Here is a 16702-nt window from a genome sequence, read left to right on the forward strand (position 1 = left end):
GAAGACAACTGTATTGTGCAATGAGGTACCCAAAAGGCATCAGGACTGGTACTGGTAGTGAACGGAGACCACTGCAACCCGCACTGCAAATGGCTCACCTCTAGACTCAATCTCCCTGATGCACATGTCTACCACCATTGGCCGCTTAGTGGTGTGTGCTTTCACGAGCGTTGTAAGGTCACAGCTGTACACCTTTTTGACATGCTTCAAGTCTGGCTTACAGTCATTTGGGACCATCTTGGAACATTGCTTATGAACATTCAAACCACAATCTAAGAAAAGAATAAAGAAAGGAAACATTCGATATTATTTTCAGAGTTTTGAGCATTCTGGACTCAAAAAGGCACTCCAGCTTGAACTAGGTTTTAAAGTGGAGTAGACTCCAGCAGTTCTTTCTTGGTGGAAAAATAATATTCTCATCTTTTCTCTTGGAACGATTTGGTTATAAGCCAGGAGACCAGAATTCTAGCTCACGCTTCATCATTTAATTGCTGTATGATCTCAGGAGAATACAACAAAAAAACCAAAATTAATGTGTTTAATTCAATGTCCACAAAATATGTCAAATAGCCAATAAACCCATTTCTTTAAAGTTACATAAAACATTTATTTAATGTGGGGTATAATTGCATTTTAAGTATATTTGACATAAAGCGGAATTGGACCTCCAAAAGTAGGAATATCCAGGGCCCTCTTAAAATGGTGCTGCTCATGTTTATATCTATCTGTAATCCTTTCTACATATATGATAACTAATACATAATTCCTCTAGTAGCTGGAAATAGCTGTAACTATTATTTATTGCTATACTATTACCGGCTAACATTTATTGAGGGCTTACTAGTGCCAGGCACTATTCTAAGTGCTTTACATTTATTATTTCACTTAAACTCACAAAGCTCTATGAAACAGGTACTTTTTTCCCTCATATTATACCTGAGAAAACCAAGCACACAAGTAATAAGTAATTTACCCGAGGCCATGCATTTAGTACACAGTGGAACAGAACTCAAGCCTATGGATGATTCTAGAGTCCACATTTTAAAAATGTTTACTGTTTAATTACAAAGGATATAGCTGAAGAGATGTATAGGATGAGGTATGGGGAAAGAGGTGTGGAGGTTCCAGCCCTCCCTGGGTGTATCACCCTCCAGGAACCGCCACATGTTCAGCTATCTGGAAGCCCCTAGAGTCAGTCCCCAATTTTAACACCTAGACACATACTGCCTCTACTGAAGTTACTCATTTGCTTTGTAATTTTACTTGGTTATAACTTCTAAGATGCCAGAAACCAAACACTTTCTAGTTAATATTGTGAGACACTTTATTTTTCAACAAGAAAAGTACAAAGAAATTTTAGATGGGGTAGAGAGGAATACAAATATTTTGTTAAATTAGACTGCAGAGTAAATCATACCTAAATAATTCAACTAAAATAAATGTTATCTTTATGTTTTTTTAAAAATAACCCATTTGTTTTTAAGTTCACAAAAACTTGATGTTGACCTCTTGTAAATCCAGTCCAAGTGGTGCATGTATGATTTATAGCCAGGTCTTAGTGAAGCCAATTTGAAAATCGTACAATGCCATTCAGTTTTGCTTGCTGTTTCTGGCAGAAAGGGGATCCTAATATTCACCTCACAAAGTTGTTATGAGAATTAACGAGTCAATGCAATCAGGTGCTTCGACTGTTGTAAAATGCTAGACAAATGCTGGTGATCATTATCATGACTTTTGGTAAAAGTTATTAGCTGTGATCTAGTTATATATAGCGGTAACAGTTAACAGAGACAAGGAAAATTAGCCAAAACTTACAAACAATATCATTGTTTCATTAAATGTGTAGATACTGCCAACTTGAAATAAGAACTTAATGCCTGTGGCAACTCTCGGGAAAGAATTCACATGAACTGAGCACCTCCATGTGCAAAGACAGGCTAGGTGTCAAGGGAAGCTGGGTCTCTGCATACATGTGGAAGATGGGATCACCAGTGCTAACAGTGCCAAAAGTTATCACCCCTAAGGAATGTCAGCTTGTGAATACAGAATGGCTTCCAGAACAAAGAGCTCAATCTACACTATCTGAACAAATGACCCAACACTATTCTGTATCATTAATGTCCAAATGACTTCAGAACCAAATCCCAAATTCTTCTTTATCTCTGTATTAGAGAATACATAAGAGATCTGACTCAATCATAAGGCAACCAACTGTCCACTTAAAAGATCTCCTGTCTCCTGAATATTTTAATGTTTTAGTTAACTTTTACAACTTAGAGTTCAGTCTAGAATTTATTAGCTGTGTGATTTTGAGTGAGTTGCTTAAATTTCCTGTACCTCGTGTAAAATGGGAACAATAATAGTGTTTATTAGCGTTCATGTGAGGCTTCAATGTTAATATATGTAAAATGCATACATGCAGTAAACTGTGTTCACCATGACTATGTTGTTCTTATTTAGAAAAATGAAATAACACTTTGAGAGGCCTTTTCTATGTTGTACCTCAAGATTGTCAATCAGCTTAAGGTCAGAAGCTAAGTTGAACTCAAAGCTAAAAATTTCATATTTGTCAGATGTAGAGGCCAGGTCCTGAAAAGGAATTGGATAACTGGGGATACAGATGCTTCCATATCTACACTGTTCTTAGTGTATTTCATTTAAATAAAAGGACCCCCAAGTAAGTAATGCATCATTTCTCTCTTAACTGCTTTCACCATATTTGGGGAGTTTTCAGCTATTATTTTTTTCAAATATTTTTTCAGCCTCTCATTTTTTATCTTCTTTTGGGATTCCAACAACACAAATGCTAAAACTTTTGTCATGGTCCCACTGGTCTCTGAGGCTCAGTGCACTTTTTAAAATCTATTTTTTAAGCCAAGCATGGTGGCTCACACCTATAATCCCAGCACTTTGAAAGGCTGAAGTGGGAGAATTGCTTAAGGCCAGGAGTTTGAGACAAGCCTAGGCAACATAGTGAGACCCTGTCTCTACAAAAATTTTTAAAAATTGGTGGTTGTGGTGGTGTGCGCCTGTAGTTCCAGCTATTCAGCGGGCTTGAGATGGGAGGATTGCTGGAGGATTGCTTGAGCCTAGGTGGTCAAGGCTGCAGTGAGCTATGATCACATCACTGCACCCCAGCCTGGATGACAGAGCAAGACCCTGTCTCTAAAAAAAGTAAATTAAAAAATGCATATTTTCTCTTTGTTGTTTGACTTGGATAATTTCTACTGATCTTCACTTCAAGTTCATCTTCACTCTGTCACGTCTATTCTGCTATTGAGCCCATAATCCGGTGAGTTCCTTTTAGTTATTATATTTTTCAGTTCTAAAATTTCCATTTGGTTCTTCCTAATATCTATTTCTTTTCTGATATTTCCTTTTTTTTTTTTTTCATTTGTTTCACGAGTGTTCATAATTGCTTGTTGGGGCATTTTTATGATAGCTGCTTTTCTTGTCTGATAATTACAACATCTGTGTCATCTTGATGTTGCTGTTGGTGTCTGTCAATTGTCCTTTTTTATTTAAGATTTTCCTACTTATTTCCAGAGTAACTTTTGATGAGTAATTCTGAACTGTATCTGATATTTTGAGTATTATTTGACTCTGGTTCCTACTAAATCTTTGAAATTGTAGCCTGTAGTCAACCTGTTTGGATTTAGAATGCTCTTTTGTAGACTGTGATCCAAATGTCAACCTAGTTTACAAAGTTTTTTTTAATGCTACTGCAGTGCTATTGTGCCTGCCCCACTTGTATATTACCCAAATGGCAGGACTCTGCTCCACATTCTCTGTGGCACTGGGTGGGAGGGAGAGGTATTGCAGGTAGGGTGGAAGTCAAAGCTGTGCCCACAAACTTGGTTGGGGAACAGTACTATTTTACATGTAACTGTAGGGTGGGCATAGGATAGAGCCCTATCCTATGATAGTAGGATAGCTGCCTCATTACTGCAGGTTAGGGATGAAGATACAGCTCTCCCCATAGACTTGGGCTGAGAGGTTGCTGCTTCTGTTATAGAGTGGAGAAGAAAGTCAGGATCCCACTCACAAGCTCAGCAAAGGAGGGATACCAGTTTCTGCAAGGCAGGAATGGAAGGAAGCTAGAGTTCCACTCACAGGTTTGCAGTAGAGTGCACCACTGCTATTGCAAGGTGGCGGTGGAAAACTGGCTTGTACCTACAGACTCTGCTGCTTCAGCATCCACTGAGAAGGTGTAGCAGAAGGGTCTCTGTTTACCTAGAGAATGGAAGGTATGACTGAAAGGTTTCTGTGCTGCTGGGCTGCTCTTTTCCCACTGCGTTAGCTAGAAAGAGCAGCCTTTTTTGGGGATTATTTTTAATCTCTGCCAGTTGGCATTTATGGTTCGTGGGCTTCTCTGGTGCCCAGGCTGGGATAACATTGGAGGTTAAAACAGACAAAATTAGCCACGAGGGAACTCGCTGCTAGGTTGTTTCTGGAATCCTGAGGTGCTTAGTCTGCCTTCCAACTTTTCAGAGTCTTCTGATAGTTGATGTATATGTTTTGTCCAGGGCCTTTTGTTATAATTATTGGGAGTAATAAAAGCATATTTATCCATCTTGTCCAGAACTGGAAGAACTCTTTTTATTTTATTTTTTATTTTTATTTTTTTTGAGATGGAGTCTCTCGCTCTGTCGCCCAAACTGGAGTCTCACTCGGCTCACTGCAAGCTCCGCCTCCCAGTTTCACGCCATTCTGCCTCAGCCTCCGGAGTAGCTGGGACTACAGGCACCCGCCACCGCGCCCGGCTAATTTTTTGTATTTTTAGTAGAGACAGGGTTTCACCGTGGTCTCGATCTCCTGACCTCGTGATCCACCTGCCTTGGCCTCCCAAAGTGCTGGGATTACAGGCGTGAGCCACCGCGCCCGGCCTGGAAGAACTCTTATAACAACATTTTAGAAGCATGAAATTCAGTAAGCTTCATAATCTAATAATAGTGTTGATATACCTCATACTTTAAGTGTAATACACACAGGTCACAGATTGAGTCAGAAAGCGCTCTTGATAAAAAGCTATCCCAATATCTTCATTTCAAGCTGAAGACAATGAGGTTGAGCGAGGCTAAATGAGTTGTTCAGGTTACTCAGCCAGAAAGTGCTAGAACTGACTTTGAAATCTTAGATTGCTGATTCCCAGTCTGTCCTCTTTCCACTGGCTCACACACACCACTTTCCCCCACGTATACCATACAGTACATCATGTACTCAAAGTTATATTTTCCATTATTGAAGATGAATTTGCTATTTTCAACCTCTTATTCAAAAATGTATATTGTACCCATTATTCATTGTATAGACTTGAGTTTACAAAACATTGCTATATTTTACCCAAATGAGTCCCCTTATAGATATCTATATATATAATTGATCTGGTAGGGTTTTTAAAATGCAATGATGAAACTTGTTTTGTCATATTCTTTCCCTATGTATAAAAATCCAGTAGAAAGCAAAAAAGTAAAATTGTGATGCATGCACATAAAACATCTGAATGGCACTAATGGTTTTTGGTATTGACTTTTTTCCTTTGAATGTTTGGAGTCATCCCCCAATTTTTTTTTTTTTTTTTTTTTAAACAGGGTCTTGCTCTGTCACCCAGGCTGGAGTCAATGGCACGATCTTGGCTCACTGCAACCTCTGCCTCCCAGTTCAAGTAATTCTCATGCCTCAGTCTCCAAGTAGCTGGGACTACAGACATGCGCCACTACGCCCAGCTAATTTTTTTTTTTTTTTTTTTTTTTTTTTGAGACAGAGTCTTGCTCTGTTGCCCAGGCTGGAGTGCAGTGGCGTGATCTTGGCTCACTGCAAGCTCCACCTCCCGGGTTCATGCCATTCTCCTGCCTCAGCCTCCGGAGTAGCTGGGACTACAGGTGCCCACCACCACGCCCGGCTTATTTTTTATATTTTTAGTAGAGACGGGGATTCACCGTGTTAGCCAGGATGGTCTTGATCTCCTGACCTTGTGATCTGCCCACCTCGGCCTCCCAAAGTGCTGGGATTACAGGCGTGAGCCATCACGCCCGGCCAATTTTTTGTATTTTTAGTAGAGATGGGGTTTCACCATATTGGCCAGGCTGGTATCGAACTCCTGACCTCAGATAGTCCACCTGCCTTGACCTCCCAAAGTGCTGGGATTATAGGCGTGGGTTACCACATCCAGTATTCATCTCCCATTTTAAACATCAGCAGGTTCCTAAGCTTATTTGGAACTCAGTGAAGACTGGATAAAGTGACGAGTGAGCTCAGATTTAGGTATTTAAGGAAGAGGGAAATGTTTTCTAAACTGATGTTCTCTCTTTTATTTAAATAAGATAAAACTATGGGAAAATATTAATATTTTATGCTCAATTTTAAAAATGTATATGAAAGGCTAAATTTTTGGCAGGACTGGATATGAAGTCTTTGCCAAAGACAGGGCAAAGTCATTAAAATAAAGCTGATTTTTATATACTTACATTCACAGTGCAATTCGCTAGCCCTGAGCTTGCTCTGAAAACTGCTGCTTCAGGGACTAACGGTATATCAATATTTCAGTTTGCCATTAAGGCTTTATTTGGTTTTCATACTTATTTATTAAAGTCATATAACTCTTATACAGTTCCATTTCTCTCAGGGAAGCTCTATACTACAAATAATAATAATAATAAAAGGTACATAAATGATTTCATTTGTTGAATCTCTTGGTTTGGTGGGTTATTTTTATGTTACTATTAAATCACATTTCTCCCTTCCAATTTCTCAAGTTAATAAGCATAGAATAAACATATGAAAGGAAGAATAAAAAATTCAAGTCACATTTTATTCTATACTTTCTTAATAAAACATTTCTATTACTTAGACTACCAACTTCAGGTTACTTTCAGATTTTCTGGGGCTTGATTTTGCTAAAACACAGGTTTTATGTCTAGAAAGCACAGAAATTAACTTCTTGAAAGGAATAGCTGATATTTACATTCTATTGACAGGATTAAAGGATAACATTATGTTAATAAGATTTGAAATTATAATCATTATTCTCTCTGTTCATATTTTAAATAATGGCAAATAAAAACTTGTTTTGAAACATATCTCTTGGTTTTTTCCCCCAGGAAAGTGGAATAGCTTGTATTTTAATATGCATCAGAAGTAATTATTTTCATAAGCAAAATTAAGAAGAATGCTTTGTTCTTTGGAATATTGATGAAAATATTGTTTCCAACTAAAAGGGGCTCCATGAAACTTTTAAGCAAGTCTTACCAACTTCTCACTGGCTTACAAGGACAAACATAACTCTTTAGGTACAATCAATCAAAACAGCAGTTAAAATAAAAAACATTACTTCCACTTATTTTCTGCAACCTAAAAGGGCTTGTATACCTCAAGTAATAAATACTTACACTTTATTATTAGGAAAACTGCTGCCATTTCCCTTTGGAGGCAGCAAAGATAATGATACACTGAAAATACGAAGTCACTTTCATAAATAACCAACATTAAACTGATATGTCTGATTTGAAATAATTATCCTTCTTAATTTCTTAGAATATTCTGGTAAGGCTAAGATGAAAACAATTCAGGAATGCTGCTAGAATAATGGTCTTTTTTTAAAGATGAATGTTTGACAGTCTCCATGATTACATAATAATAGATTAGCCTATAAGCTTACCTTTCATAAAGAAAAATACTATTCAAAGTAACTATTCTAAATGAACAACGACCATCCTTTGAACTTGATTGTTAAAGGCTACCTACTCAGGTCATAAATATTCCAGCTGGAGTAGCACCATTCCCAATCTGCAGTTAGCTATGCCCTTGCAACATCACTTGCTTCACTTCAGAGGAGGCTAGAGGACGGGTGACTTTGGTGGGTAAGACTGTAATACCTGCAATGTCACCTTGCACTGCGTGGTTTTGAATAGCCCATGTAATGTAATGATTAGCATTCTCAGGATCGTCCCTGCTGCTCCCTCAGTTGTCCTCATCGCTGTGGTGTGCTTAGCAGCAAGCCAGCGCTTTCAGTCCTGAAGGGACAGCTTGCCTGGTATTAGCTGGATTTAGTCTGACTCCTACAGCAACTTGGCCAGCCTGGTGGTTGGAACATCACCCAATACCTTTACATGATGTTTAAAAAAGGGCTGTGGCGAGGGACACAAAATTGCTGCTTTTGGCAAACACTCCTTTAAACATTCCTGACAAGCTCTCTTTTGCCTTGGTGGATTTTGAAAAAAGAAGGCAGAACAAAGCAAGCTGTCTCAGGAATCAAAGGCAGATAAATACATTTCTTTTCTGACAGCCTGCCATTTTTTCTTTGGAAAGAATACCTTTAGTGTTTAGTGGTTAGTGCATTAGTTCACAATTCCTGCTATAACAAATTATTAATACCACAAACTCCTGGCTTGAAACATCAAGCATATATTATCTCACAATTCTGGAGGTCAGAAGTTCAAAATCACTTTCACTGGGCTAAAATCAAGGTGTTAGCGGGTCTGCGTTTCTTCCGGAGGCTTAGGGGAGAATCCACTTCTTTCCTTGCCTTTTCCAGTTTCCAAAGACCACCTGCATTCCTTGGCTTGTGGCTCCTTCCTCTGTCTTCAAAGCTGGCAGCATAGCATCTTCTCTTCCCTTTGACCTCTGCTTCTGTCCTTGTATCATCTTTCTCTGACTATCAACCTCTCGCCTCCCTTTTATAAGGGCCCTTATGATTGTGATTATACTAGGCCTCCCTTGACAATCTAGGGTACTCTCCCTGCTGTGGTTTGAAAGCGTCCCCTCAAAAATTCAGGTGTTGCTAATGTGACAGTATTAAGAGATGGCACCTTTCAGAGATGATTAGGTTGAGGGCGCCTCCCCTGTGAATGGGGATTAGGTGCTCTTATAAAGGGGCTTGACAGAGGGAGTTGGCCCCTTTTATACTCTTCTGCCAAATCATGAGGACACTGCATTGTAGGCACCTCCCCTCTGGAGGACACAGCTTTCCAGGCGCCATCTTGGAAGCAGAGCTTGGACCCTTACCAGACACTGAACCTGCTGGCAGCTTGATCTTGGACTTCCTAGCCTCCAGAACTGTGAGAAATAAATTTCTCTTATTTATAAACTACCCAGTCTGTGGTATTTTGTCATAGCAACCCAAAACTCCCCATCTCAATATCCTTAATTTAAATGACATCTGCAACATTCTTCGTGCCCTGAAAGGAACAAGGAATGTTGTTCTGAGAATTAGAAGCAGACATCTCTGGGGAGCTATTTTTCAGCTTATCACAGCTAGTGTGCACTCTCTCTTTAAATTCTCAATTCTTTGCATTTGGATTTAGATAGTCAAAGGCCAGATGAGCCTCAAAGCCACTTCAGACCTAAGAATCTCACTGTCAATCCAAATATAATTAGTTGTCATAGAAAACAGAATGAATTCAAATTCCAACCCTCCGTGTTTTCAAATGAGTTGACTTGTGCTTGTATTACCATTAATATGGTTCAAATCACACTGAATATAATGCTTTTAAGGACAAGATATAACATAAAATGAAAAATCTCCTCAGGGCTTTTCTTTCAATTCCTGACCTTCACTCACAATAAGAGGTAGAGGCTATTAATGTGGGTGGCTGTGGAGATGGGGATGAATTCTTTCTCCTTTCCCCCATATGATTGACATGATAAATGTTCCAAAACATTTCTTTATAACATGATTGGGGTTGTAGCATATTCCCAAAGATTATTCATAGTTGCTGTACCTATTCTCTATTAATAGCTAAGAATTCTTATATAGATGGCCTTCACTTTTTCAAAATGGAAATGATATACACCCTTACTCATGAAAGAAAAGCTTTTAAGTTTGTGACAGTCATAAAACACTTTAAAAACTGTTTCTGAGTATCAGCTGGACAAGACTGTCTCATAAAGGCAAACTGGGCTCATTGAGACCATTGTTCTCGAGCAGGCAATTTGTGCTTTGGAAAGAGTATTCCATCTGCCTTTGTGAAACTGCAATGCACACTGCCTCAATACCTCCACTTTATCAACACTTTCCATTCTACTGTTTCCCTCCAGTGCAAAGGCACAACCATGGCCTTCTTCATCCCAACTCTGGATAACCACCAGCCACAGCAAGCCTTTCCTCATTCACTCTGAGCTTCGACTCTGAGCTGAGGCACTCCCTGATGAACACCTCTGCACAGCTCCAAGTCCACATGTGTAGGATTCTTATCCCACTCCCTGTGGCAGGAAGGTCCTTGAATGGTGACATATGCCTGGAACCTTATTACATTTTAGTGATACTAAGGGAATAATAACTGAAAGAAGAGCGACTTGGAACATTTCCATGCAATACATATTATATCTTGCTATTCAAAGGAAATGCAATTTAGAAATAAGAATCAGACCCCAGAAATTTCTGCACATAATGGACAACAAAAATATTCCATTTAAAAATCATGCCATAAAAGAAATGATGTTTATAGTGATAAATCTGACAGTTACTATAGTTACCATTTTGAAATACTTAGTATATTTTTTTAGTGTAAAGCTTCATGCTAAAAGACATGTAAGAAGATATTTTTTAGTTTTACAAATTAAATAGCAAAAGGAAACTTTTATGACAAAATACTAGACATTTAAAATTTACATGATTATTTTTAAGTCTATGTCAGAATTTATAGTAGTTTGGGCCGGGTGCGGTGGCTCACGCCTGTAATCCCAGCACTTCGGGAGGCTGAGGTGGGCAGATCACGAGGTCAGGAGATCGAGACCATCCTGGCTAACATGGTGAAACTCTGTCTCTACTACAAAAAAAGACAAAAAATTAGCCGGGCGTGGTGGTGGGCACCTGTAGTCCCAGCTACTCGGGAGGCTGAGGCAAGAGAATGGCGTGAACCTGGGAGGTGGAGCTTGCAGTGAGCCGAGATCGCGTTAGTGCACTCCAGCCTGGGCGACAGAGCAAGACTCTGTCTCAGAAAAAAAAAAAAAAAAAAAAATTTAAAGTAGTTTGGATAAATGGCCAGTATTCAGTATAGTTGCTCTATACAAATGGATTTCACATGATATAAATAAGTACTTTATTTCACAAAGTATCTCAATACATCCTTGTGTTGGCTATTTCTGTATGTGTAAATCTTATGGTTTCTAAATTTATATCTAAATATTCATGGTCATATTTTACAAAAAGTATTTGATTTCAAAAACCACACAGAAAATATTAGTGACTAAGTGGTTTTTCAGAATTTGGTAACCATCTCTGAAGATGAATTCACAGATTTTTAAAGCTTCAATTTGATTTCACAAAAATTTAGTAAGGACAATCCAGCTTAACAAGTTATCTTTAAAATTCGGTTTCCAAGGCAACAATCATAGGTCCCTGTACATTGCTTTAAAAAAATCATTTTTATAAATTTAGTTACTGCAACATCAAAGGCAAGTATTAAATATAACTGCCTTACTTTTATCTCCTTTTATCAGACTTTTTGAACAAGCTGACTTCTCTCTTTTCAGTGGACTAATGCCAGATCCCTAGTATGCTGTCCATCAAGTGCCAGAAGGTTAAGAGCAGATAAAATATCAAATTTCCAAAGTGGCTGCCTGAGAATCTGGCCTACTGCATGTGCACAAGACCAAATCAGGATCCAGCCTACTGGATATGCATAACAAGTCTCCTTCTACCTCACCTCTTATAACTTCACAACTGACTCAATCCAGAGACAAGGCAAGAGCTCTTACCTGCACATTTCACTCCCTGAGCAATGAGACCCCACATAAAGTTGGCACAGTATTCACACCAGTGTGGCCCTCTGAATGTATGCACCTGAAAAAAAAAAAGAGGGGCAAAGTCAGGAAAGGGGAAACACATGGATGAGAAGACTGTTTCATATCAAAGCACTAATATACAAGCCACATATTCTATATATATATATGAGAGAAAGAGAGAGAAATGGGGTCTCACTGTTGCCCAGGCTGGAGTGCAGTGGTGTATCACAGCTCACTGCGGCTTCCCTCAAGTGATCCTCCCACCTCAGCCTCCCGAGTAGCTGGGACTACAGGCACACACGACCACACCCAGATAATTTTTGTATTTTTTGTAGAGACAGGGTTTTACCATGTTGCCCAGGCTAGTCTTGAACTTCTGAGCTCAAGCATCTGCCTGCCTTGGCCTCCCAAAGTGCTGGGATTACAGGCGTCAGCCACCGCATCCAGCCCACGGTTAGTAATGAAGGGGCAACATGGCTGCATTTAAAAGAACCTTGGTTGAGTGAAACTGACAAGCAGTTAACATTTTTTTTCAGAGCTTGATTTCTTTGTTTTAGGAATGATAAATCAGACCAATATTTTGTAACTCACTTTTGAAAACTACATAATGGAGTTTTCCAATGTCCCCTCAGGTGCAGGCACCCCAATCTATACAAATACTGGCATTTCTATGTACTATGCTATTTCTACAGTACTATGACATGAAAAGGAATGAGTGGCCATATAGAGTATGTCTTGGGTCCTGTCAGGAATTTTTCAGATAATTTAACTTCTGTGACCATGAGTAGGATCACAGACCCAGGAGATACTTATTGATGGGTCACATCAGAATCATCAAAAAAGCCCAATTTCTGCTTAAAACATTTGATATTTATTATGTTAGCAAAGAGAATAAATGTATTTTAGCAACTGCAGAAAGTACAGTTTATCAGGAACCTTGTTTGAGTACAGTAATTATTCACTAACCATTCCAGCTCATAAAGGTTCTTTCTACTGTATTTGATTTCTTTTCCTTGAAAAAGAAAGGAATCCCCAAAGAAGAAAGGATTCAAATGTTAAGATATCTATCTCTTTTACATATAGGAAAGAGAAGGCATTCTAGGTTAACTCAGATGAAAAAATATTGGTAGAATATTTTGCAGAAGCAATGAATCCAAACTCTAAACATTAAAAATTAATAAAATTTCCAATATTATCAGTAAATTACAATTTGATTCCAACATAAATATCTGCCAAAACAACTACTGTACATAATAAAATTCACAGCTAAGATTGTCATTTTTACAATTGCTGTATTAACATATTGACTAAGTCTTAGAAACCAAGTAAATGATTTTTAAGATATGAAACTTATTTCTTCAAATGAAAATACCATAAATGTAAGACATACCATTATGTGCTCCATTTAGAAAAACCATGCCAATTAAATCATGACAAGCCATTGGTTGTAAGACAAATCCCAAATTCGGAGACATTAAAATGGAAAATAAAATATGCATATAAGAATCAATGAAACATAGTATATCAGAATTCAAAATACTACATTGGCCCAAATATCCATATAAAGCCGCAAGGGATAACCCTGGGTTCATTCAAAGTAGGTATGTGCTTATAACTCTTTGCTGTTGCCAACTGAGTCTGAGTACAAAATTTTATGTTGATTTTGAAAAGGAGGCCATAATCCCTTCTATGTGTTTCATGGAGGAGGGTCAGGAATGCAGGCACAGTCGCCTCTGGATTGTTAACGATGTTCAGAGCCTGTAAACTCAAAGTATTTCCTGGAGTTGCTGAAGTAGAGCCCAAGATCAACATCCAGATACTCTGTAATGTCCCCGTGTTCTTCAGAGCGAATAAAACTGGATAAAGCATGCAATCGTGCTTTATTCTTATGGGAATGAGTGAAGTAGACAGTGCTGATTCAGAAAGAGAGTTATATAATCATGAAACAGCAATGGAATTGTGAAGCTTCTTTTAGAGAAAGTCTTTGGGAGGCAAACTCACTTATAGGTTGCCAAACCTCAGGATAATCAGTATCATTTACTTGGTGAGGTGACTAAAGATGCAATGAAAGTACGAAGGAAGTCTCAGGAATTATTTTGTGCCTATCAGTTATCTCATGATAAAGTGTCTGAAAGTTAAACAGGGAGAGCAAAAAGAGTAGAAGGTGTTTTGTTTGCTATTAAACAAATAGGCATCTGGGAAACAGCACTGGCTACTGAGCTGTTTTAATAGAACCAATCCTTTCCTCACTTTCCTGAAAGTAGCAGTGAATGTGGCATTTCAAAAAGCCTGGGATATTTCTTGATATGCTGAAGAGAGGATTTTAACTGTCCGAGCAGACCCCATGTTCTCCAATTAAAGGGTTACACATGTATCTCAGAAAGTAATCTTTAGGAGATTGTTATTTATTTACAGTTCATTCTTGGGCAGCTTTTTAATGAAGGCATCCTGAGCCATTTGAGGCTGGGTTTTTTTTGTTTTTTAAATCGTTTAGAAGGTAGCTTATGTAGCTCTCCATGAAAATGTTCTAGAAATAGGCCTTGCAGAACCAGCAGCTTACAAAACTGTATTTGTATAACAGGGTTTAACTGGATTCCCTTTTGAAGTTTTATATCTAAAACTCACTTGAATTTTTATGTCTAAAATCCATATATCTCAAGTTTCCTTTATTCTGTAACCTCTATGACTCTATGACACTGGATTATATTTGTAAAAAGTTGATTACTGTAGCCTTTGAGTCTTTTTTATTCCCCTAAAGGTCATCAAAACAAATACTGATTTTCATTAATTAGTCATTTTTATTCATTCATAAACATTAATTAAATGATGGCCTATACAAAAATAAAAAGGGGTTTCTCCTACTAAACACAGTGTGAAAATACTTTAATCAAAATATTTGCAAAGTATGAGAGAAGCTGGGAAGAGACCAACCCATGAGCTAAGTCCTGAGTTGAAAATCAAACACACAAGGCATGAGAGAAACAATGTGGTATGTAGAGAGCCGCAAGGAAGTTCAGTCTGGGTGGTGTGGAAACGACTGGCCTGGCAGGAGACAGGAGAGGCAGACAGGGCCTTTTCAATGCCTACACATTTGTATTCTGTCCAGTGAACAATGCAGAGCCACTGAGGATTGTTAAGGAGAGTGACACAGTCGAGGGGGCAAGGCTGAAGGAAGACAGACTAGGTAAGGTGGTGCTATGGCAGTCACCTAGACAAGAGATGATGTGGATCTGAACTCGGGCAGTGGTGACTGAGAAAAAGGGACAAACTAGAGTTATTTAGGAGGCAGAATCAACAGCGCTTGGTAACTAATTGAAACAGAGGCAACGGAGAGGGAAAGAAACTGGTCTGTTAAGGGTTTAAGGTCTGGTGACTGGCGAAGAATGACATTAACAGAGGTACAGAAGTAGAGAAACTGGTTTGTAAGTGAGGTGGGGAGGACTGTGGAAGGGAAGGGGAAGGCTGACTCATAAGAAAGAGAGGGTCATTGATGGAGCAAGGCTCTGGAGAAGTCAAATGTTGGAGACAATCCAGGGCACAGCAATTAGCTTTGAATACAAGGAAAATCACTTTCCCCTTTCCTGAGTTGGGAGGGAAGAGGGTAGGAGGAGAGAGGCTGGCTGTGCAGGACTGGTGGTGGGGCCTGGGGTGAGAAAGCTACAGGAATTCATGCCTGGCAGTTTATAGTCTCTGAGCATCAGGAAGGAAGTTCAGTTATGGAGCAAATGAGGAGTTTTGGCAAAGTGGGGAACAGGAACTGGAGCTAAAACTGGCCAGGAATTCAGAGAAGGGCCGCTGGACTTGAAAGCAAGTTTCCTTTTTGGGTGACACATTACAAAATCGTACTATACCAGCCAGTGTCAAGCACATTAAACAAAAAGTGATGAATATTTTCTTTTTAAGTGGATTGTTATGCTTTATCTAAATGTTTCACATTATATGCAGTTTTACATTATCATGATGTTTACGTCACATACTTTGCCAACTCAGAAAAAGATATCTTTAAAAAATCAATTGCACAAATAATACAACTTAGAATAGCTTTTCAGTTGTACTGCTCCATCTAGCACAATGGTAATAGGTGCTGTTTCCTATAGATAATTCTACAGGCACTGACATCTGCAGACAATTTTGTTTACTAGACATTGTTGTATTTTAATTACCTGTTTTAAAAATGAAATCTGAATATAATGAATATTCAAAATATAATTAAAAAGCCATAAGTTGCATCTTGAAGACTATTTGTGTGTTGCAGGATGCTAAGGAAGAACTAGGTGGGATATGTGGGAAAGGAGGCCTGAAAGGGTTCACAAGGGGTGCAAGGGCTTGGGCCTGAAGCTCTAAATCACAACAGAGAGCAACTTTTGCCTAGAATTGCCACACCCCCTAGAAATCTGCAACCCATTCCTCTGGGTATGGTTCCTGATAAGACATAATTCAAAAGAACAATCAGCTTCACCCCATTACATTATTAGTGAAGTCAAAAATGGTCCCAAGAAAAGCAACCTTGTAAGTGGGCCACAGATATTTTTTTCTAGGCCACCTCCAAAGCTTTTGGTCCATCTCGACAAATGAAAGTGACAGAGTATAAGGCATGAATTACACTTTAATGAATAAAGGGCAAAACGAACTAGTTTTAAAGCCCTCCTGTGCAACTGGAAAAAAAAGACCATTTTATTACCATGACATTTGAGGTTGCTTTTAACCTGTGAACAACTCCTTTCACATTAACTTCTCTGTTGAAACAGAGATGAAAGACTGGATTAGTTAATGGATCCCCAGTACAGTCTTATCAGTGAAGGCATTGGTCAGAAGCAGGCTGCAAAGGACAGGGTGGGAAAGGGTGGGCTATTGAGGGGCCCATATGGCACAGGCCAAGTGTCATGTGTCTCCTAGGCAATGACTTAGGTAAAAACTGAAGTCATTTTCAGTTGGGCCCGCCATTATTCAGACTAAAATCCTGGCTTATACAAGGAAA

The 16702-nt window shown here is 38.8% G+C and overlaps 1 protein-coding gene across 10 annotated transcripts in view; it reads right to left on the minus strand.

Annotated features, from left to right (window-relative positions):
- Positions 1–16702, minus strand: part of CHN1 (chimerin 1) — a 210557-nt gene that overhangs the window by 12636 nt on the left and 181219 nt on the right. For 8 of the 10 annotated variants that reach the window (XM_055289797.2, XM_055289798.2, XM_063645607.1 and 5 more), the window contains 2 exons: positions 11698–11782; positions 99–272 (listed from right to left, as the gene is read on the minus strand). In XM_055289797.2, coding sequence (XP_055145772.1) covers positions 99–272; positions 11698–11782 — 259 coding nt within the window. The remainder of the gene's footprint in view (positions 1–98; positions 273–11697; positions 11783–16702) is intronic. The other 2 variants (XM_055289802.2, XM_055289800.2) reach the window with 1 other exon arrangement.

The sequence above is a fragment of the Symphalangus syndactylus genome, chromosome 8, assembly GCF_028878055.3.
Source record: "Symphalangus syndactylus isolate Jambi chromosome 8, NHGRI_mSymSyn1-v2.1_pri, whole genome shotgun sequence".
Classification (NCBI taxonomy): domain Eukaryota; kingdom Metazoa; phylum Chordata; class Mammalia; order Primates; family Hylobatidae; genus Symphalangus; species Symphalangus syndactylus.